This window comes from Garra rufa, chromosome 2 (assembly GCF_049309525.1).
Source record: "Garra rufa chromosome 2, GarRuf1.0, whole genome shotgun sequence".
NCBI lineage: Eukaryota > Metazoa > Chordata > Actinopteri > Cypriniformes > Cyprinidae > Garra > Garra rufa.
The window spans coordinates 19999133-20024714 of NC_133362.1; the positions used below are offsets into that span (position 1 = coordinate 19999133).

The following is a 25582-nucleotide window of genomic DNA, read 5'->3' on the forward strand; positions in this document are numbered from 1 at the left end:
TACATACACCTTGCAGAACCTGGAAAATGTTAATTATTATACCAAAATGAGAGGGATCATAAATGCATGTAATTTTTTTATTTAGTACTGACCTTAGTATGATATGATATTTCACATTAAAGACATATAGTCCACGACAGAATATGGGTTGAATTTATAAAAAATGACCCTGTACAAAAGTTTACATACGTTTGTTTCCTAATACTTTGTTACCTGAATGATCCACAGCTGTTTTTTAGTGATAGTTGTTCATGAGTCCCTTGTTTATCCTGGGCAGTTAAACTGTTGTTCCTCAGAAAAATCCTTCAGGTCCCACAAATTCTGTTTTTTCAGCATTTTTGTGTTTCTGAACCCTTTTGAACAATGGCTGTATGATTTTGAGATTCATCTTTTCAAACTGAGGACACCTGAGGGACTCATATGCAGCTATTACAAAAGGTTAAAACACTCACTGATGCTCCAGAAGGAAACAATGCATTATGAACCAGGGGTGTAAATTTTTGAACAGAATGAAGATGTATACATTTTTCTTATTTTGCCTAAATATATATATATATTTTCCATTTAGTACTGCCCTTCAGAAGCTACAGAAGATACTTACATGTTTCCCAGAAGTCAAAATAAGTTAAATTTACCCTGACCTTCAAATTCAAAAAGTTTTCATCCCCGGGCTCTTAATGCATTGTGTTTCAACAGCTATCACTAAACAAAACAAAACAAAACAAACAAACAAAAAAACATAGCTGTGGATCATTCAGGTAACAACACACAGTATTAAGAACCAAGTGTATGTAAACTTTTGAACTGGGTGATTTTTATAAATTCAACTATTATTTTCTCTTGTGGACTATATATAAACATTTTATGTGAAATATCTTTTTCAGGGCAGTACTAAATAAAAAAAATCACATGCATTTTGTATGATCCCTCTTACCTTGGTAAAATAATTAACATTTTGCAGATTCTGCATGATGTATGTAAACTTTTGACTTCAACTATACATTATTTTATATATATTCACAACATTGATCATCCCAATATGATTCAGAACATGAAAGAGCAAAAAAGATGTACGAAACTCTCTCTTCCTCTCTCTCTGCATGAGTGAAATGCTTGTACGTTTTACTGTTTTAGGATTCAGTTTTGTCTTTTTTGACTAAGCCAATTACTTTTTTGTTTTGTTCATTTTATGAATAAACTATTATTTTAATTGAAATAATTCAAATATAAAATAGCCACACTTTAGAATGTTTAATTATGTATTATTAGCCTATAAACATAGATATAAATTAAAACAGTTTTAATTAAAATCGTTTTGTGTTGTGTAATTTAAAATCTCTCCAAAAGGTGGCCAAATAAGAGCAATTTAAAATAACAATCATATTAGTATCCAAATTTCCCTTTTTCTTTGATTTTTTGCAACATAAACAGTTTGATTTGCTATTGAATTTAGTGTTTCTATGAACGAACAGACTTTTTTGGAAGTCTTGCTGAAAGTGGCATAATGAACGCATGAATGAAGGCGTTACGAGTTTGTTTATCTGACAGAGACGCGCACACGCGCTAACAAGCAAAAAGAAAGTGAATCGTTTTATTCAGTGTCATAATATTATTGCAAATTTCCCTGTGTTTAAATTAGCCTACTAAATCCGTCACACTGTTTTTCCTCTGTTTTAAAAATTAACCCCGAAATGTCACTACGTTAATGCAACGTATTGGCCACTAGTTTCAATGGTGACATACCGTTGGTCGTCAGTGACCACTCCCACCTTCTAGGTACCGCTCATTTTACCCGCTGATTGGTCTTTGGATACACCCACTACTGCGTTTAAGCTCTATAGCACCGCCTCTCCTCCGACATGCCGCACGATGTGATTGGATACACCAGGTCTCAATTTGCATACGCGGCCGGATTGGTCAAAACAAACGTCTGTCATTAGGCATCTGTACTCACAGCAGTTCACATAGAGCGTGCTGGTGTGTCATCGTGGTGCAGAGAGGCAGCAATACGCGGTGAGTAATGCCGGCCTTGTTGCTTGATGTCAGGGCGGCTATAGAGAGGATGAAGGCGGACGAGGATTCCCTCTGACTGTGGCATCCTACATTCATTGACTAAAGTCTGCCCATTGTCAACATGGCAGAGCAATGGACCGCAGTGCCCACTTCTAATATGGCGGCGCTGAACCGGGCTAGATCATTGACTGTTATATTCTTAATTGTCAGCAGTTGTCTGATCAGTAGCATTGATGGTAAAGACGCGCCAGAAGAGACTGTCATCATTGGCCTCCGGCTCGAGGACACCGACGAGGTGACGTTTATGGACAGAGGCTTTTTGCGCATCAGCGAGCGCTCTCGTGTCAGGTTAAGGGTCTATGGGCAAAACATCAACAACGAGACGTGGTCCAAACTCGCCTTTACGGAACACAGCATCGGCAGCGCACCTGCGGAAAGCCAGAGTCCAGGAGACGAACCTGCCTCGCGTCCCTGCGGCATCCGATCCTCCGATATCATCATCCTTCCTAACGTGGAGGTAAACAGAAAGACATCTGGGATTATTGAAATAGAGGTGAAACCTCTGCGAAAAACCGAGAAGAGTAAAGTGTATTACCTGTGCATCGCCACCTCCACACCTGGCGCGCAGGACTCGTGGTCCGAAAACACTTGGATCTATCACGAGGGGCATGACACTAAAGTTGTCGTGGTCGAGGAGAAAAAGTTCCTGCTGCCTTTCTGGCTGCAGGTGATTTTTATTGCCATGTTGTTGTGTTTGTCAGGGATGTTCAGCGGGCTGAATCTGGGACTGATGGCGCTGGATCCCATGGAGCTCCGGATTGTCCAGAACTGCGGGACTGAGAAGGAGAAGAATTACGCGAAAAAGATCGAGCCAGTCCGAAGCCAAGGAAACTACCTGCTGTGCTCTTTGCTCCTGGGAAATGTCTTGGTCAATACTACTTTGACTATCCTGCTCGATGACATCGCAGGATCAGGGCTGATCGCTGTGGTGGTGTCCACTATAGGCATCGTAATTTTTGGAGAAATCGTGCCACAAGCCATCTGCTCAAGGCACGGGCTCGCCGTGGGCGCAAACACAATACTCCTGACTAAATTCTTCATGATCCTTACTTTCCCCGCATCGTATCCTGTCAGTAAACTCCTGGACCACGTGCTGGGGCAGGAGATCGGCACTGTGTACAACAGGGAGAAGCTGCTTGAGATGCTCAGGGTGACAGATCCGTATAATGACCTGGTCAAAGAGGAGCTCAACATCATCCAGGGCGCTTTGGAGCTCAGGACTAAAACTGTGGAGGATGTCATGACGCCTTTGCGAGACTGCTTCATGATTGCCGCAGATGCCATCCTGGACTTCAACACCATGTCTGAGATCATGGAGAGCGGCTACACGCGAATACCTGTGTATGAGGGCGAGAGATGTCATATTGTGGACCTGCTGTTTGTCAAGGACTTGGCCTTTGTGGATCCAGATGATTGCACGCCGCTGAAAACCATCACCAAGTTCTACAGCCACCCTCTGCATTTTGTCTTCAATGATACAAAGCTGGATGCCATGCTAGAGGAGTTTAAAAAAGGTAAGTTGTATAATGCGCTGTTTCTTTTAAAGCTACACCTTCAGTTGTTGAGGAAATCAGTGATATTATAATACAAGTATGCTTTAGGACTCCAAAAAAGATATTCACCTGTGTAACTGTAAAAGTGTGTTTTAGAAGTTTAAAAATGGTAGTTAGACAGTTTCATTGCTTTATGAATAAGTCAGGTATATTAAAATAAAAGTATATGTTCTTTATCATGTGTCAGTATTAGTTTTAAACTTTAATTAACCACTAAAAGTTCGCTAGCAAATAGAAGTCACGTTCGGCTGAGGAGGTAACCATAGCAACAGTACGCCGCTCCAACGATCATACCTGGCTGTACGTCGAGAAAATCGTCGAAATATACCCTTTATCTCTTTGTTACTACAGGTATTTGTGATATATTTACATATCATCATATATTATAAGACAGGGGTGCCCAAAAGCGGTCCTGGAGGGCCCGTGTCCTGCAGAGTTTAGCTCAGCTTGCCTCGACACACCTGCAGGGAAGTTTCTAGTATGCCTTGTAAGAGCTTGATTAGCTGGTTCAGGTGTGTCTAACTGGGGTTGAAGCTAAACTCTGCAGGACACCGGCATTCCAGGACCGAGTTTGGGCACCCCTGCTATAAGATATACTATATGTGACCCTGGACCACAAAACCAGTCATAAGTGTCAATTTTGTGAAATTGAGCTTTATACATCCATAAGCTGAATAAATAAGCTTTCCATTGATGTGTGGTTTGTTTTGATATAAGAATATTTGGCCAAGATACAACTGCAAAAAATCTGGAATCTGAGGGTGCAAAAATTAACTTTAAAGTTGTCTAAATGAAGTGCTTAGCAATGCAAAGTTTTGATATATTTACGGTAAATATCTTCATGGAACATGATCTTTACTTAATATCCAAATTTTTGGTATAACAGAAAAATCGATCATTTTGACCCACAATGTATTGTTAGCTATTGCTATAAATACCTGTGCTACTTATGACTGGATTTGTGGTCCAGGGTCACATATCTTTAAGAAATCTTGCAAACTGTGCTGCAGGGCAATAGCTCATTTACACTTAAATTAGTATGTAAAGCATTTCATAATGTTTGTAAATGACTAATTTTTAACTCCTTGATTAATTATCTGTTTAGTGTATTATAATGTGGTAATGTTAGTTAATTTTTAATTAACATTTTTTTTATAAAGCCTTACAGAGAAAGTTCCCTGGGTAGGGTGAGGGTCGGGATCCCTGGGTCAGTAAAGATTTTATCCACTGCTCTAACATTTCATTGTTTTGCCATAGCTCAGTAAGTAATGATTATTGGTTGTAATATACAGTTGAGGTCATAAGTTTACATACACCTTGCAGAAACTGCGAAATGTTAGTTATTTTACCAAAATAAGAGGGATCATCCAAAATGCATGTTTTTTAGCACTGACCTGAATAAGATATTTCACATAAAATACGTTTACATATTGTCCACAAGAGAAAATAGCAGTTGAATTTATAAAAATTAAAAAATTTACATACACTTGATTCTTATTGTGTTGTTACCTGAATGATCCACAGCTGTTTAATTTTTTTTTTAGTTATAGTTGTTCCTTGTTTGACCTGAGCAGTTAAACTGCCTGCTGTTCTTCAGAAAAATCCTTCAGGTCCCACAAATGAATGTTTTTCTGCATTTGTGTATTTAAACCCTTTCCAATAATGACTGTATGATTTTGAGATCCATCTTTTCACACCGAGGACAACAGAGGGACTCGTATGCAACTATTACAGACGGTTCAAACACTCACTGATGCTTCAGAAGGAAAAACGATGTATTAAGAGCTGGGGGTGTAAACTTTTGAACAGAATGAAGATGTGTACATTTTTCTTATGCCTAATATCATATTTTTTTTCATTTAGTACTGCCCTTCAGAAGCTACAAAAGATGTTTCCCAGAAGACAAAATAAGTTGTATTTACCTGATCTTCAAATTCTTTAATGCATTGGATTTCCTTCTGGAGCATCAGCGAGCATATGAATCTTCTGTAATAGTTGGGTATGAGTCCCTCAGTTGTGTGAAAAGATGGATCTTAAAATCATACAGTTATTGCTGGAAAGGGTTCAAGTACACAAAAATGTGGATAAACCAAAGAATTTGTGGGACCTGTAGGATTTTTCTAAAGAACAGCGGGCAGTTTAACTGTTCAGGACAAACAAGGACCTCATCAACAACTATCACTAAACAAACAAAAAAAAGAAAGAAAAGAAAACACAGTTGTGGATCATTCTGGTAACAACAAAGTATTAAGAATCAACTGTATGTAAACTTTTTAACTGTATAATTTTTATAATTGGAACTATTATTTTCTCTTGTAAACTATATGTAAACCTTCATAAAAACCTACATAAATCTTTTATGTGAAATATCTTATTCAGGTCAGTACTAAATAAAAAAAGTAACATGCATTTAATCCCTCTTATTTTAGTAAAATAATTAAGATTTTACAGATTCTGCAAGATGTATGCAAACTTTTGACCTCAACTCTAAAATGTTATGTGAAGACACCTGTTGAGGAGAAGATCTGTTGTCTTTGAGGTCAAGACGGTTCAAGAAAGTGAATTAAACTTCACCGTGAGTGATGCAAGCCAGTCTCTAGCTCAGATATAACATTGACCTCTGGAGCAGAGTTCAGGAAAAGGCCATATCCACCGCTAACTTAGGCTTAGACATAACCCAAGTTTTTATTTTACAACATCACATCCCATAAAGCTGTTTTATGATTGCTGTTTAAGGAATCATTCCTTCAACAGCCACTGAGTAATCGTTCTGGCTTGTAATTTTCATTCAGTGCTCTGAGCAATCAGAACCGGTGAATTATTTTATAACAACAATATGAATGGGTCAAGTTATGCAATTTCATTCTGTAGAAGAATGCTGCTGTAACATGTGCATTTAAATGGGTAAATTGTAGTTTTAGTTACAGTATCTTAATAGGTTTAATCAGTTGTTTCAGTGTAGAAGCCAGTTTGAGTTGAAGTATTCTGCGTTCGATGGTCATTTACAAACACGCTGTCACCCAGTTGTGGACGCAGACCATAGTAGGACTGTGGCCCAACATTCCACAAATTGTGGCTCAACAGGAAATGGACTTAACCAGATTTGGGCAACAATTGAGGTATGTGTAGTACAGTGTAAAGCTTGAGTCCATCAACAAAGCCTGTCTTAGAAGCCCTCACATCTCCTGTGTAAATGACTCCATATCACCCACATAAGCCTTTCTCTCCCTGTCTTTGTTGTGACTCGGCATAGCTTTCAAACTTTGTTTACTCAACACAAATGTAGTGATATGCTGTTATGGTAAAAGCATGTTGTCACCTCATGTGTCAAAGGACAAATGACCATTACGTTGCTTGTCTCTGATGGTCTATATCTATATACTATGTATATCTGTATTCTAGGGTCCTGTACTGTTTGTTAAACAATTCTAATTTCTGGCTGTTTTAGCATTTTGTACACCACTGTTTATTTTATTATCTTTATTGCTTGAATTTCAGGTTGTTGTTTGTTATGTAAACCGCTTTGACTGTGGCTTTTTCACTCTTGGCTTTTCTAGTTTTATAAAATGACTCTTTTCAGGAATGAGAGGTATTTGCGTTCAAAATGTTGTGGGGTTGGAATGTGTAATCCTGTAAGCAGGGTCAGGAATTCACAGGGTTAACTGATGTTTATGTTGACAAAATAAGGCGCATTTGGCAGACTTAAACATAAATCGTGTAAACATGATGAAGCCACTTGTTTCCAGTAAAAACTCTTTTAAGGCTTACATTGTTGTTACAGTTACAGCTGAGCAGTAAACTGATACAGGAAAAAAGGAGGAAAAGTTCTGAATCTAAATTATAAACATATTTATGCATTTATTATATGGTATATTATATTATGAATTTAATTTAAAAAGTATATTACATTATAAATTCTATACACAGCCACTCAAAAGTTAGGATTCATTAAATTGATCAAAAGTATTTTAAATAAATTCTGTTCTTTTGAACAGTTTTTCAAAGAATCCTAAAACTTCAACATTGATTATAAAGAAGTGTTTCATGAGCAGCAAGTTTGTAAAAAATAAATAAATTATTACTTAATAATTTGTTCACATTTTTAATAAATTGATTTATTGAACATATTAATAAATGCTAGGTTCCTATTTTAAGCAAGAAATATAGTAATTTTTAAACAATAGTTGAGTTAAATAAAACTACCCAGAAGGTCGGGTTAAACTTTTAACCCAGCAATTTTTAGAGTGTATATTTTTGAATACTTATATCTACACTACCAGTCAAAAGTTTTTGAACAGTATGATTTTTAAAAGAAGTCTCTTCTGCTCACCAAGCCTGCATTTATTTGACCTAAAGTACACTATTATATTAAGTATACTATTTAAAATAACTTTTTTTCTATTTGGATATATTTTAAAATGTAAATTATTTCTGTGATTTCAAAGCTGAATTTTTAGCATTACTCCAGTCACATGATCCTTCAAAAATCTTTCTAACATTTTGATTATTATTATTATTATTATGTCAAAAACAGCTTACTATTATGTTGAAATCATCACGTTTGATAAATTTAAAGCATCCTTGCTAAATAAATATATTAACTTCCATAAAAAAAAAAAATACTGACTCCATGCTTTTGAATGGTAGTGTGTAATGTTGCAAAAGCTTTTTATTCTACGTAACATAATAATAATAAAAGTTTTTTGAGCAGCAATTCGGAATAATAGAATTATGTTACTATAGTAATGATGATAAAAATTCAGCTTTGAAATCACAGGAATAAATTACATTTACAAATATATTCAAATAGAAAACAGTTATTTAAATTAGTAAAAATATTTTTAAAAAATCAAATAAATGCAGGCTTGGTGAGCAGAAGAGCAGAAAAAACATCTTAATGTAAAATCTTACTGTTCAAAAATTTTTGACTAGTAGGGTATTTATAATATAGATTGTAATGTTTAAATGTGCCACCAGTAGTTTTCATTGTTACCAGTTTAAATGTTATTCTATGTAATTATCTCAGTTAAGAGTTTTTTTCTTCAAAATTCTTCTAGGTATAGATGATGAAGTGAAGTTTTTTTTAACATTTTAATTAAAGTAAACATGTTTATGAGCCCTGAAGTTTTCAGTATGTCTGGAAGCTTTAATATCTTGACTTGTGACTTTGATGTGACTGAGACTAACATACTGAGGTCTGAAGAGAAGCTTTGTAATTTAATAAGCTAATGTTAATTATATTTTGTGTCTGAAATAACTGTGCATGTGCTATTATACAGTTCATGATGCTACGAGTCATAGGCCTGCCACAGGGGAGAAGAACTAGGGGTGAATTTACTGCACTGAAATTTCCATTTCCGGGTTGAAAAGTTATTTAGTCTTTTCCTTGGGAACCTAAAAAAAAAGTACTATATAAAAAGGCACATTGGCCTTGATAAGTGCCTGCAACATTTGTAAGATGTTCCAGTGAAGCATCACAGACGTGCCACCCACAGTCCCATCGACTATTTATAGGGAAGTTCCATTATGGAAAATATCTAAGGAAAAACCTCATTCCATAAATAAGGTGGGAATGTACAAAATGTGTCTTTGTGTGTTGTCTAGAAACCATGGGTTCTGTTCACTTGAGCCCAAATGTTTAATATAAGACCATTCTAGAAAGCATTCCATCAATCCATCTTGGAGTTTTTTTTTTCCCCTCGAAAGAATGCTTTATGATTGACAGTCATGTCTTAAGCATGGAAAGGAAGTGTCTTATTATTACATGCCAGAGGTCATATTTTTATGCCTTGGGAAGTGTGGGAGAATTGTATGCTCTGACTATAGACTACCGTTTAAAAGTGTATTTTTACTCTCTGATATTTTTTTTGTGAGAAGCAAATCAGCATATTAGAATAATTTCTGAAGGATCATGTGACTGGAGTAATGATGCTAAAAATTCAGCTTTGAAATCACAGGAATAAATTACATTTCAAAATATTGAAAATATATTCAAATAGGAAAAAAGTTATTTTAAATGTTCAAAATGTTACTGTTTTTGCTGTACTTTGGAAGATCAGAAGAGCTTTTTTCAGCATATTAGAACGACTTCTGAAGGATCTTGTGACACTGAAGACTTGAGTAATGATGCTGAAAAATTCAGTGTTAAACAGTACAGAATATATTAAAAAAGTAATAAATTATTTTAAAAATGTAATATTGTGCAATATTAGTTTCTACTGTATTTTTGATTTTAAAAATGCAACAATTCAACATGAGTGCATCAGTTAGTGCACATGAAAACTAGAAATGTGAAAGAACATTATGCAGTTTGAATACTCTTCAAAATATCTTCTCAAAATGGTCAAAATCAAACAGTTAGACTTTTTATTATTTGCTGTTAAAGCCTCTGTGACACTGTGTGGGCATTTCTTGGAAACTCAAAACAATGGCTCTTCTTCTGTAGATCCTTTGGATATAGGACCTACTTGTGTTCTCGATTTGGCTGTAACTGGACTGAACCAATGACAGATCATTTATTGTGTCTTATTTGGTTCATATGTTGAGGAGTGACTGTGTAAATCTCTCTTAAGATCAAACAGATCAGGGGTGAGAGATGTGGGCGGCCTAGACTGTAACAAAGAGGGGCTGTTAAACAGTTTTTATTTACAAAATAATCTTACTTTCCCACTGTTTTCAAGTCATGCTGGTTTTAAATGGAAACAAACCTATATTTCCTCAGGCAAGTATTGGTGATTCCAACAGGCATGAAACAGGCCTGCATGTCCCTTTGACCAAAGATTGGTCAGTCATTAACTTGGGTCTCACTGCCGCCCATTAGTTTTTTTTTTTTTTTTTTTTTTAAAGAAACCACTTCTCTTTTTTGCTGCTATATACTGTTATTTATGGAAAAGTTTTATACGGACACCCTACATAATAAATTGCTACACTGCCACGCCGGTGAGAGCATTGCCCAAGTGGAATGGAAACTTCATTTCAGATCTAATATTAGCTCTGGGTCTGGAAAATTCCTTTTAAATGATCACTAGCTGAGAAACAGGAAAAGAATTTCTTTAACGTTTTGGTTGACAGTGCTGGGCAGGAATTTTTTAAGCAGCTTATCAAGGAGGTCCTGGGAAAACAGATGTGGAACCATGAGAGATTTGCTAAGAAAACGCGATGGATCGTTGTCTGACTGATTCCAAGAACCTTGTGTTTGAATAGTCACAACTGTCAAATCTCATGGTTTTTATTAAGCATGTGTGACATATTTTAATCATAAACCAACAGAACTGTTATTCTGTGAGGTTTAGTGCATTTATGGTTGTTTAGGGTACACTGGGACCACCAAGTTTGAAAAGATCTCTGGAGATAAACTCGTAGTGTAACTGTATTTGGTTCTTGCTTTGGCAGGTAAATCCCATTTGGCCATTGTCCAAAGAGTGAACAACGAAGGAGAGGGAGACCCGTTCTATGAAGTTCTGGGCATTGTCACGCTAGAGGACGTCATTGAGGAAATCATCAAATCTGAGATTCTAGATGAGACAGACTTATACAGTGAGTACCATTTACTGTTTAAATCCAAACCTTTCAGTTTATTTATTAATTTTATTCTATTTATTCAACCTACCGTTAATTTATTCCAAAATATATAGTTCATACATACAGTCAAGCCAAAATTTATTCGGACACCTTCAACATTTCTCACATTATCAGTTTATTCGCTATAGTTTAGAAAATGGTAATAAAATATGACCAGTTAAACTGTGTCAGAACAAATGCATCTTAATAGTGTCCAGTCACTTTGATTGAAAGTTATGTAATGAATTACAATCAACCAAAAATTCATGTTAACAGGACAATATTTACACTGCTATCAATACTTTGTTGACCAAGCAATGCTTCATTTTGTTCAGTCTGTGGTGTAAAAGGTTTGTATTAACAATGAAAGAAAAACACTTAAGCAAAACTTGGTCAGGTCAAAGTATCTGAATAATTTTTGGTCCCAAATTGTTATACATTTTACTGGTAGCCCACTGTATGAAGAATTTTTGGGCATAATATGTCACAGTTTACTTTATTTTGCTATCCTCACTTACATAAATGAACTAGTGTCCTGCACCCACTAGTAAAAAAAAAATATATAAAAAAATATATAATATATATAGTCAACATTTGAAGTGGATCAAAAAAGTTAAAGTTGTCCTAAGACAAGAACGGGTATTGTTTTAGGACAACTTTGAAGAAGGTTTTGATCCACTTCAAATGTTGATTACTGTATATAATTTTAAGATATGTACGCTCACATGTATTCAAGGCAGGGTTGCCAGGTTTTCACAAAAAAACGCCCTAATGTTACTCAAAGGGTAAAACACTTTTCTCTTTCTTTTTTTTGTTTTTTGTGGGGTTCTCCTGGTAAAATTCACATTTTAGGGGCTAAATATCACATTATTGGGGTTACGTTTCCATTACAGATTTGTGAAAACTTTTGTGATTTATTTTATAAATGTCGATAAAAAAATGACGTAGTTTCCAATTACAAATTATGCTAAAACATAATTTTTGTGTCAGAGCCGTAATGCAGTGTAAATAAGGGGTTATTTAAGCATCAATGGCAAGGAAAGCCCCTTATACTTGTGAGTGGCTACATATGAAGTGTTTCTTAGAGGTTATAGTACATTTAAAGAATGTTCATGTGACTTTTATGTATGCCAGGGGACCTGTAAATACGAAAAAAACGTTTCCATTGCAGCTTTGTGAAATATTCCTTTTTCGAATTGCCTGAAAAACCACCTCATGCAAGCATTAAATTAAACATTTTTTGTTTTTGTGAAACTGACATGTTTCCATTAAGCGTAGTTTCAATTCGCAATTTCAATTTGCGCAATTTGAAGGGTAATGGAAACATGGCTAGTGTTAAAGTAGCCCAATTCTATGGGGAAATGTTGGACTTGGCAACACTGATTCAAAGTAGTCCACTTTTTACTTTATGGTTACACTTTATTTACATTCATTAAAATTGAAACCTCTTTGGAATAACATTTATTCATAACCATATAAATCAAAATGAATGCAAAGACTACCTATCTGAGAACTTGGCACCTTCTCAAGTGCTTTTCTTTTTTAACACAATGTAAGTAAAACCATCTAACCATGTTGTTCTGTTATTCCCAAATGAAAGCTGACAACAAGACGAAAAAGAGGATCGCTCACAGAGAGAAGAAACAGGACTTCTCTGCTTTCAAACCCACAGATAATGAGCTGAGGGTGAAAATATCACCGCAGCTTCTTCTGGCTGCACTGCGTTTCCTGGCAACTGGTACTGATGTCCAGCATGTAACTACATGTGTCTCTGTTATTTTTTTATGATTAAAAATGCAATCACAAACTTGTAAAGCATTCTTAAACCCATTTTTCATTCTTCCCCCAGAGGTGGAGTCCTTTAGTACAGCTCAAATGTCAGAGAAAATCCTCCTGCGCTTGCTGAAACATCCTAATGTCATCCAGGAGCTCAAATATGATGACAAAAACAAGAAAATGTCAGAGCACTACCTCTTTCACCGCAATAAACCTGTGGACTACTTCATTCTCATCTTGCAGGTATGAGTTCTGATTGAGAGGCCACTAAGGATTGAGAGATTCAGTTGAAGCTCTAGTCCAAAACCTAGAGAGCTGTTTACCTAGAAAGGTTTCATTTATTATATCATTTTGAAAGTACCTATTATGAGTGGCAGAAGCAGAAACACGCTGCATGCCTCTTTAAATGCAAATGAGTTGTTGCTCCCTAACCATTTCAAAAAACATCAGTTTGGTTTTGATTATAATGTCTATCATGCTGAAATCATGTGTTTTGAGCCATATTAGTTTAAACTTCTGATATATAGTTTTCTGAGCGCAAACATCCAAAGCATGCGCACAGAAAGCTGCTGTCACACGGCATGTAAGTACTAAGTTCTCTTTCATGTCTTATTGTGCTTAAATGGTCATGTTAAAAGCGTTTATGTTAAAAGCACACGAGTTACAAAAACAGTTGGTTATGTCTGTGAAGGTAAACAGCTGGGAAAGAAATCACATGTTTCTATTAGATCTATGTGGCAGCAGCGTAATATACAGTAAATGAATCATAAATCAACTGCTCTCTTGTCTCCTCTGAGGCTGGGAGTCTAAATATTGTTCTGTGCTCATCTGTGTAGCTAATGACAGAACAGTTTGAACTTTCTCCATGGGGTTACAACTGGTACACAATGGTGGAAGCGTGCAGATTAAGGGGCGGCAATATTATAATAAGATAGAGGGGGAGCAAAACCTGAGCGGCTTGTTTTTTCACAAGCTTGTAGAGAAAGGCTTACTTAGTTACTGGGTTGTTCTTTTTTTACGTTTTCTGGGTTGGGGACTCGGTTATAGCACTGAAACACAGAAAAAGTCAGATTTTCATGATATTTCACTTTTAACTGAGATCTATCTCAAATACTTGTAACTCTGTTGATCCACAGGGGAAGGTGGAGGTTGAGGCTGGAAAAGAGGGGATGAAGTTTGAAGCTGGTGCCTTCTCTTATTATGGAGTGCTGTCTTTAACCTCTTCACCAGGTCTGAATTATGGATTCTAAATGTCAGGATTTGAATGAAGATGATTTTATTAATTGTACAATCTTTAATCATGAAAGAATTTCATTCCAAAGTTTTTACACTCTTTCATATGGTTTATATCTTCAACCAAATCATGCATGATGTTTTTTGCTCTCAGATCTATCATTATACATGCTTTCTTTAATCAATCACATTATGTAAATGCACACTATGCAAATGATTACTCTTCTGATTCTTGATGGAGTCCTGTGTAAGTCATATTTTCTTCCCCATGATTTCCTTTTGTCTTTCCCTTCTTTTCTCATTATTTTTCCCTTGATTCCTCTCGCTCTCCAGTTCCTCTCTCCTTGTCTCGAACCTTTGTGGTGAGCAGGGCAGAATCGCTGGCAGGATCTCCAGGTACCACACTCATTTCTTCACCCCTTTTCACTCTAAACCCTGTTTCACATTAGAATCTGCATGGTTTATTAGGAGTTTTTCTTGTTCAAGGTCCTCATTTTCTTTTACAAAGTAATTGTCAGTTATCTGATAATGTTCATGGAGCCTATAAGCAATGATCTGATGAACTGATTAAATGTTTTCAGAATTATTGGTAGTAATAATAAATGTTTCTTGAACAGCAAATCAGCATATTAGAATGATTTCTGAAGGACCGTGTGAGACTGAAGACTGGAGTAATGGCTGCTGAAAATCTTACTGACTTAAATGTTTTTAATGCTACTGTGCAAACCATTTGTTGTTTAATAACTAATTTTCATGTATATTTTTCTAATATTGAAAAAATCGACACGGTTAGACATCTGACCCTGGGATTATATACATTCCAGTGTAATGACTGTTGGACTGCTTCCCCACAGACACCCTTTGAACTGTTTCTTTAAGAAGTGGAGAACCTAATCTTATTTTGATTAAAAACTCTTCACCTTGCATTAAGTGCGAGTTATTAAGCAGATGTTCTAATCTTAATTATGTCACTTTCTGGCAAAGTTTGGAAACGTGTAAAAAGAGAATGGATCCATTGTTTTATCAGCAAAACAAAAGGTAGTGCCAAAAGAATGCTAGAAGTCATTAGCCTTATGGTTGTTTTCCCTTATTTATGTTAATTTTTTGGCTGTGTAAGCAAACCCTCACTGGATTTCTAGCAGAGGCTGCATTAAATGGCTGCTTCATCACAAATTAGGATTGTAAATAACTGAAGCTCAACTGTGTCTAAACACACAAAAGCATTCCACAGCACGGTTCACGAGAATAGACAGGGTCATCCAAAATGAATGGAAAAATGAATGGAACATCAGACAAGAATCTTTTGTTTCGTTTGTTTACATCACAGCAATGCCAGCGGCTGACCACTGACCTGCATGTTACCTTTTATTTGCTATACAGAAAATAAGTCACCTCCACGACCGTTCGGACTCAACCACTCGGACTCCCTGAACAGGAGTGACCGGATGGAGGCGGTCACTCCCACACTGGGCAGCAGCAACAACCAGCTCAACTCATTCCTGCAGGTCTACGTGCCAGACTACTCTGTGAGAGCCGCCTCTGACCTGCTCTACATCAAGGTCTGAATGCTGCTGAGAATTTAAATTGCACTTCTGAACTCAAACTGGTTTATTTGAAATGCATGGAATTGCTGAAAGTTCCTCAAGCTTTATAGAAGCTTAAAGTTTGAAGCATTTTCTGACCACAGTCATGTTAAAAATAAAAATCTTATTATATTTTAACATTAAGCAGAAGCTTGTATCCAAAGCCAGGGGCTTCATGCATGACCATTGACATTTTATTAAATTATTGACATTTCACCTTAAAATCTTAGGGTGTACTTTATAAATAAATATGTAAATATTTTATGTAAGGGTTCGACTGACAGTAAGGTTTGGGAATCTCTGTACTAGAGAAAAGCAAATCATTTCAGTTTTTTCTAGAAAATGATTTACTTGGTATTAAGGTGAATTATTTATTGCGTATTTATAACAGATATTTATATAGTTAAAAATGAAGTTAATTGTGACTTTTTATCTCACAATTCTGACAATTCACATCTCCTAATTCAAAATTTTTTTCCCTCAGAATTGTGAGATGTAAAGTCAGAATTACAGGATATAAACTTGCAACTTGAGTCTTTTTCTTGAAATTTCATAATATAAAATCTCACAATTGTGCCTTTTTTTTTTCGCAGTTATGACTATAAAACACAATGACAAGTTATTAAGTTAGATTTGTGTGTGATAAACTTGTGTGATAAACTTTAGAAATAATATAAACTCGCAATTGCGTGTTAAGTCAGAATTTCGAGATATAAACTCACATTTCTGAGGAAAAGTCAATTGTGAGATATAAACTTTATTATATCTCACAAGTGTGTCTCACAAATGAGTTTATATCACACAATTGTGCCTTTTTTCTTAGAATTGTGAGTTTATATCTTGCAGTTGCAATTTAAAATGACTTTAAAACACAATTACGAGTTAAGTCATAATGGCGAGATATAAACTCACAAAATCTATTAAAACTTGTTTATATCTCACAATTGTCTCACAAATGATTTTTAAAAAGAAGAAAAAAAGTCAGAAATGCAAGTTTGTATCTCACAAAAGGCTCAATTGTGAGATACGCAATTTTGAGAAAAAAAGTCAGAAATGCAAGTTTGTATCTCACAATTGAGCCTTTTGTGAGATACAAACTTGAATTTCTGACTTTTTTTTTTCTCAAAATTGCGTAATATAAACTCGCAAATGTGAGTTAAGTTTGAATTGCGAGATATAAACACATTTCTGAGGAAAAAAGTCACAGTTGTCTCACAAATTAGTTTATATCTCACAGTTGTGCCTTTTTTCTCAAAATTGCCAGTTTATATATTGCAATTATAACTGTATAACACACAATTATGAGTTAAGTCACAATTGCAAATGTATATAAATACTGAGGGGAAAAAAAAGACAGAATTACAAGTTTATAAATCAACTAAAATTAAAATCAACTAACAATTAAATCATGGATGTGTTAAAAATGTTATAATAGTTACACATATTTTATATTTTCATTTAACTTATTAAAATAGCCTATTAAAAATGCAAAAAAGCAAGAAAAAAAACCCTGAAGTTTTCTTGAATCAAAAGTTTTCTTGTATCATACAGCTATAATTTAGTGACTACTCGTAGTTCAATACATTTGATTTTCATCTAAATCTGAAAATCTCAATGTGAATTTGCATGATGCTTCTATTAAAAGCAACTTAAAAATGATATAAAACTACAACCACATGTGATTAATTACAGATATTCGCAGTACCCCATTACAAAATGTCCAGAATAGACCAGTATAATTATGTTTCATTAATTCTTCCTCTGTCAGGTGAGTCGCCAGCAATATCAGAACGCCCTGATGGCATCTCGCATGGACAAGACGCCCCAGTCCACAGACAGCGAGTTCACCAAGATCGAATTAACCTTCACAGAGCATCAGGATGGACCACTGGAAGAGTCGACCACTCTTTTGACCACCAACGCACACAAGCCCAACCACACCGGTCACAACGACGGGGCAATTTAACCACCCTCAGCGGAGAGAGAGATGGCAAAAGAGCGCTAACGGCTCCATCAGCCTCTCCCTTCCACGTACTGAGCGAGAGGCCTTCTCGTACACCGGGCAGCTTCACTTTGACATAACGAGTCCTCTCATCACAGTCGATTTCAAAGGGGAACGTACGCCAAGACTACAATGTGAAGGGCCGCATATCCCACAATGCATGCACTAATGACTTTAACACCTTTTGTAGGCAGCGGATCAGTCAGGGACCACCACATCATTCTCGCTAGAGGACAGACACACTTGAAATACACACTTTCACTAAGAAGGAGCAAGGTGACGACCCACACCACACCTCAACCACACACGATACAAGAAGGACAAAGAAATAACGGTGCCTTTAGACAGTGCTCGGTTACTGTCAACAAAGGAGGCCCTCGAGGGCCCGGGGCGAACACAGAGCTCTCCAAATTCTTCCATTCGACCCAGGAAGCCTGAGCAGATGCAGCCACAGATGCGATATCAGCGACCACTCAACGTTTAGCCAGGATACGTCTCAGCCTATCAGAAGAGGCCTCACGACCAAAGACATTTGGCGTAGACAGGATAAAACGGGAGGCATAACTGTGGGTCTTTCAAGAGAATTTGTTACAAACACAGCAGCCTCGGACATGACAAGCGTAAGCAGGCAAAACGGCGTTTGTCTGGACTGTGCCAAATAACCCCGACGACGATTTCAGAGATTTCTTCTGCCCAGGTTTATCCACGTCACGCGCAGATGTGCTACGTACAGCGTTCGCAGTACAAAGAAATCAAAAGTGTTTACATATGAGGGCCTTTTTCATCTATATATATAAATATAAATATATATATATATATATAGAGAGAAAGAGATTTTTTTACGTCAATCCTGATTGTGCTGAGGTACAGCGTCACCTATTTTAAGGTGAATAGAGTATACGTCTCATGACTGGTTCCATTTTTATGTACGTCGGACCACTTTATTAACGATACGTTTTTGATTTTCAGTGCTTTTGTTGTAATCACATAACTCTTAATTTTTAAAAGAAACATTTTGTATGTCCCAACTACCTTTCTTCAGATAGCTAGCTAGCTGCATTTAGGACCTCAAACACACTATTTCAGGAACTTACACCGTAACTTATATCTCATCCTCAGATTCCATAATTGCTTTTATCTTATTATTTGTATTATTTTTAGAGAAGCTATTCATGTAGGACTCAATGTCATGGGATTGTAAAAGAGGTACTTGATGATTTATTGAATTTAAAACAGATGAAAAAGGAAAATAATTCAGCATTAATATATTTATTTAGCTTTATCATGACAAGATTACATTAAAGGGATAGTTCACCTAAAAATGAAATACTCACCTTTAGCTTGTTCCAAACATGTAAACCTTTGTTCATCTTCGAAACACAAATTAAGATATTTTTGATGAAATCCGACTGCATATACATTCAAGGCCCAGAAATGTAGTAAGGACGTCGATAAAATAGTCCATGTGACATCAGTGGTTCAACATTAATTTTATAAAGCTATAAGAATACTTTTTGTGCGCAAAGAAAACAAAAATAATGACTTTATTCAACAATTTCTTCTCTTTCAGGTCAGTCTTCTTTGTTTTTTTATTGGCGATTTACGTTCCTCCATGGTTGGCATGGTGTGGATCGATCAGTATCTTTACAGTCTAATTCTAGAAGATGAGATGAGGATATAGGAGGAAAAGGAGCAAATTATAATAATAACATTTAACAAATAAAACAAAACAAAATTTATCCATCGTATCCTATTAAAAAACAAACAGTATTCAACAGTTCTCGAACCTGAGCTCTTTCTGTCATACTTAAGGTTGATTTTAAAATAAGTTTCTGCACCCCTATTTCCACACTAATACGTTTTAGTTTGAAACGCATATTTTTATCTCCGTTTTGGCCTTCCGTCCACACTGAGATGCTGTTTTTTGTCAGAAAACAAAGCTTTTTGAAAATGTTCTCCAAAGTAGATACATTTGAAAACACCGTTTTCGTGTTGAAGTATGGACTGTGAAAACAGAGGCTTTTGAAAACAATGGCATAGTTTAGTCATATGACGCATATTGTACCAATAGACATCTACGTTTATATCGGTAATTGTTAGGGCTGCAACGATAAATCAATCATGAATCAGCTCTGAGATCTTCGAATGCATTAAATGGTTTTCCCATGGAATTGGGCTACTTGACCACTGTTGCTGCATTTTTTTTTTTTTTTTTTTTTTTCCATGTTCGCGGGTTGAAGTGACCCCAATAATGTAATATTTAGCTCCTGGAATCCTAATTTTACCAGGGAAACCCCGCCAAAAAAGTGTATTTTACCCCCCCAGAACCTGATTTTTAATGTGGGACTCACCTTAAAACGCGTTTGGGCTAGTTTTGAGTAGCAATTTGGGCAGGTTTTGTTGTGTGAACCTGGCAACCCTGATTCTGAGCTTAGATTTTAACAGCAGATGGCGCTCTAATCTAGTTTTTATCCTCACACTCAAATGCTCATGAAGAAGAGTGCTAAAGAGCACTGGTGCCTTTGACTGAGTCATTTCACCTCGGCTCAAAATGCTTTTATGATGCAAGATTACTGTAAACAACCCAATGTAAACACCCTTGTAATTCACTTCAACCTTTTTGAATTTTATACATAATTATTTTAGGTTATAGTGTGTGTGAGGATTTGGAAACAAGCAGAGTACGGCTGTTTCTAAAGCATGCAGTGCCATCTGCTGTTCAAAACTAAGCTCAGGAAAGCTCAAGAACTAAGCTTTGGGAAATCTCAGAATCGATTCTAAATCATTTCTTGGTTTGTGGTGCATCCACATAATTTTCCCAGTCCTAGTAATTGTGCCTGTTATATGCTATTCACTTTCACACTGTTGCTAAAGACGTTACTTTGTACATTCTTGATTTTACAGTCCTAGAAAGATGACAGAAAAAGTCACAAACTCACAATTGATGTCCTGTGGCAAAACATGAGGGCAGCTGCTTTTTAGATTAAACGTCAGTGAATGATGAGATATTTCCGTAAATAAAATGATCCTGCCAGAAGAATTGTGAGAAAATCTATTACGTCTGTATCATCTCAGTGAGCTTTTATGAGCATTTACACATGTGCAGTTAGGCGAATTTAATGTTATCCGACGTTCCAGTGTGGATGGAGAGCGTTTTAAAACGAAAACTTTGTTTTCAAATGTATCCGATTTAATGTAAACATACCCTAAGATTATTTTCCATTATCTCTGTTTGTGTCTTGTATTTCCTACACTAGTTCTCCGCCGCCATTAACGATAGTACTACGAGGCATGCGCTGTGCCTTTTTTACAAGCAGAGGAAAGCAATGCGATGAGGACTTTGGTGGTACTCTCGTTAACGCGCAGCGGAAACCTGAAGTCGTTATTTTTGTTTTCTTTGCGCACAAAGTAATCTCGTAGGTTACGAGAACACTACGGCTGAACCACTGCTGTAACATGGACTATTTTACTACGTTTCTGGGCCTTGAACATGGTAGTTGTCCATGTAGGGTCAGAACGCTCTCGGATTTCATCAAAAATATCTTAATTTGACTTCCAAAGTTGGACGAAGGGTTTACGGGTTTGGAACGACATGAAGGTAAGTAATTAATGACAGAATTGTGTGAACTATTTCTTTGACGCTCTTGATAAAAAGGGGAACGAATCTCTGGCTGATGTTTTTATCCGCTGACTTTTTATTTTATTTTATCAAAACCTCCTGAGAAGCTTCTGTCAGAAGCGTAAAGCCGCTGGATACCAGGACATTCACGTCTCAAGTGTTTATGTAGCAACCTCTCAGTGCAATAGTGCAACAGCTATGCAGGGACAATCATGACCAATTAATGTGCTCACAGGTAGGACAAAATATCTGAACGTTAACTAGCAGAATTTAATATGAGACTGAGAGGTAGAGTAAGTCTGTTCGATTAACATAACTACTGTTTAGGGGCTTGAGATGTGAAATAGTGATTGTTGAACACTAACAAAGGCTTCGGTCAGCATTCCTGTTCTTCTGTTACATCGACCGCTTATTCCAGTTTTTTCACACTGTGTTAAAGAGGAACACCCTTTCGTTTCACTTAAAGCATTTGGTAACGTCCTACAGATCAGATCAGTGTTTTCACGTTGGATCGACTGCCTTAGAAAAGAGGAAACGTCTTTCAAAATGTGGTGCTCTAACATGCGGTTTGAGTCTGTCATACACTGCTGCTATTTTCAATCTTGAATGTGTATAGAGATACTGTACAGTCATAAATCAGAGAGTACTATTGTATGCTTACATACTATAAAACAGACAATGCTATATCAGATTTAAATATACATATTATATATATATAATGCAGATGGAAATTGCTATAATAAAACTTTGACAACTTTATGGTTGCCTGCATTGTTTTTTTTTTTTAAGTATTTATGTTTTGAATGTTTCTAATAAGATTGATCAGTTACCTGGATGTGCGGCCATGTTGGAGATAATCGGATGTGAACAACAGCATAGATTGCATGGTTAATGTACTACTGAATACGCTAATTTATGCTGTCTAAACCACAGAAAAAAGTATGTGGAAGCTGCTAAATCATAGAGAAGGATTTAGCAGGAAAGGGTGCAATATTTTGACAAACTAAAGTTAATAGGTGGTAAAGATACGTATGAGCAGTATTAATTAAGATATTAGCCTAATATTTTACCTACCTTACCGGAAATAAGAACAAACTTGAATGTTGTCAAGATTCTTGCCCTGGAAATCCTGGTTCGGTTTGGCCAACCACAAACGCCTTTTGTTCCTCAGACAGTTTTTGCACTCTTCTTCTTGATTTGTTATAACTTTTGTCAGTCTATCATACTCCAAATGTTTTTTCTGGTCCGACTGATTAGTACAGCACAAAATATGACAATAATTTCCGCAGCAACAAAACTAAGAATTTGCGAGTTCTGTTTAGTTCAGTGGCTTTGTGTATATTCTGTGCTGCCAATATGGCCGACTGATGATGTGTTGTGAAAAGACATTGTAAGGCTGCTTCAGGTGTATATATAGAATGCAATTTACGCATGGCAAATAAATCAACCAAGGTGCGTTCCGATCGACAGGGTCCCTACGCGATGTTCACTGCTCCCTACTCCCTTAGCACGGTATATCTGTTGAAGTGGACTTTGCTGACAATAATCACTCATTTGGAATGCCCTGGAACGTCATCAAAGCAAATCAACGGCAGGGTCACGCATTGTATGATATAACATAAATAAATATTGTAATTTATTTTACTTTCAAACTTAAATACATATAAACTTATATATCTTATAAATATAGTCAAAATGTTTATGTTTAGACCATTAACAGATTGTAGTGGTCTTATCTCGCGCACTTTCTTTCCAACACGCAGCCTATATTTAAGTTGTGGTAATGTTAAATAAAACAAAATAAAACATGACAGAGCCTCATCTTGCCGTTTTTACTTTCATTCATACAAAATGCAACTGGGATAGTTTTTAGCTAGTTTTGAGTAGCAATGAGTAGCTACTCTCACGCTCAACACTGGTGTACCACAGGGCTGTGTGCTGAGCCCCTTCCTCTACTCCCTCTTCACCCACGACTGCAGGCCTGTGTATGGATCTAACACCATCATCAAGTTTGCAGACGACACTATGGTGATCGGTCTCATCAGCAACAACGATGAGACTGCCTACAGGGAGGAGATTCAGCACCTGGCCACGTAGTGCACAGACAATAATCTGCTCCTTAATACCACCAAAACCAAGGAGCTCATTGTGGACTTCAGGAAGGGAAGAATAGGTTCACACGAACCCATCCACATCAATGGGATGGCTGTTGAGTCTGTTTCATATTTAAAGTTCCTGGGGATCCACATTTCGGAGGACCTATCCTGGACCACCAACACCTCCAGCCTGGTCAAGAAGGCTCACCAGCGCCTGTTCTTCTTGAGAACACTTAAGAAGAATCAGCTGTCCTCAGCTATCCTGGTGAACTTCTATCGCTGCACGATAGAAAGCATCCTTACGAACTGTGTCACAGTCTGGTACGGAAGCTGCTCTGTTGCGGAGCGTAAGGCACTGCAGCGGGTGGTGAAAACTGCCCAACGCATCATAGGGACTCCACTTCCATCCATTGAGGACATCCAGAAGAAGCACTGTTTGCGTCGAGCACGCAGTATTCTTAAGGATTCCTCTCACCCCGCCCACAAACTGTTTTCTCTCCTGCCTTCCGGCAGGCGTTTCAGATGCCACAGGACAAGAACTAGCAGACTGAGGAACAGCTTCTTTCCCAGAGCTGTCTCCTTATTGAACTCTGCCCCCCACTGACACCTCTGCCCCCCTCACACACCCTACACTCTCCCCACTACCATTGCACTACTTAATATTCATTGCACTACACTGTACATACCCATTTGTAAATGCACATTTCCTTTGCACATATACATATTGTAAATCTGTGATAAATCTATATCTATATCTGTCTATTTGTAAATTCTGCTTTAGTAAACAGCAACCTGTATAATTATGTTCAAATCTACCTGCAATTTACATTATAGTTAATAGCAACCTGTATATTGTGTTCATCTATTTATACATTCTAATTGTAGTTAATTATCATCTGTAAATTATGTTCACAGTACTTCATCTGTAAATATTATCCATAGCTTCCCCCTGTACATATCTCCTATAAGTGCACTTATAACTTATAAACTATACCTATATCCTGCACTTGCTGCTTATTGCACTCCTGGTTAGACCTAAACTGCATTTCGTTGCCTTGTACTTGTACATGTGTAATGACAATAAAGTTGAATCTAATCTAATCTAATCAATGGGCGGGATTTGTTGTGAAAACCTGGCAACCCTGCTCATGGCCAAAAACCAACAAAAGTCGCTACTAGCGTGAAAGCAGCTTTAGATGTTTACTAAGATCCTTCTTTTGAAACCCACAATAGTATTTAAAATATCAGTAAGCATAATGTATATAAAAATAATCATTTATTGGGTACTTTCAATTGGAAGGCGACTGTCCCAAACCCTAACCCCTAAAATGAAATGTGTGACTGTGTGAGTAGATAGGTCCCATCATTTTAAAGGGACTATATGCAATTTATGCAAACGGAACTGCTCTTCCTTTCTGCTCGCTCTCGCAGCGCGCGCTCGTACGTACACACTTCACAAGTCATCCGCTGCAAAGAAGTCAACATTATGTTTACAGAGGTAAGAACAGTCAAATACATATATTGATTGAGAAACTAAGTTTGTTTGCAATATATATGACTAGCGGTGGTGGCAGAGTGATCTGAAACGTTTAACATGAACGCGCTTGACGTCACATCCGCAGACAGCGCGCGAAAAATCTGACCCGAGTAGGAAAAATAGGATACAGGTTTATAGGTGCACCCGCTGTGAGCTGACAAGGTGTCAGTATGCTCATCAGATGTTTGAGTCATAAATGGTCAAATAAAAAGGCTATTGTTACACCATTTTCTACAAATAAACACACTTTATTTAGGAGTTAAACTGTAACAGTTTTTATGTTAACAACTGTTGAGAACTGTGCTAGCAAACCATGTGCTGATTAGCATTACTGTAACTACCGAAAATGTGCAGTCACTACCTAAGCATGGGATGTTTTGTCAAAAATAAAGTATACTGAATTATATGTTTTGATAGTTTTTGGTTCAATGTATATTCAAACTAATAAATCCTTAACTTTTAAATTAGTATTATCAACTTTTTGCTTTTCAAAATACAACAAATCTCATAATTTACACTTGAAATATTGAAAAAAAAATACAATTGTTAT

General features: G+C 36.6%; 1 protein-coding gene across 2 annotated transcripts; it reads left to right on the forward strand.

Moving 5' to 3' along the window:
- Positions 1 to 2134: 2134 nt before the first annotated feature.
- On the forward strand, positions 2135 to 22158 carry LOC141325274 (metal transporter CNNM2-like). 2 transcript variants are annotated; one of them, XM_073833845.1, is made up of 8 exons: positions 2135 to 3587; positions 11019 to 11162; positions 12787 to 12924; positions 13036 to 13205; positions 14099 to 14192; positions 14529 to 14591; positions 15576 to 15754; positions 17547 to 22158. In XM_073833845.1, the coding sequence occupies exons 1-8, from the start codon at positions 2135 to 2137 to the stop codon at positions 17742 to 17744; spliced, it is 2439 nt and encodes an 812-aa protein (XP_073689946.1). In that variant the 3' UTR covers positions 17745 to 22158. The 2 variants fall into 2 exon arrangements, with proteins under 2 accessions (XP_073689946.1, XP_073689947.1); XM_073833846.1 differs by lacking the exon at positions 14529 to 14591.
- The last annotated feature ends 3424 nt before the right edge of the window (positions 22159 to 25582 follow it).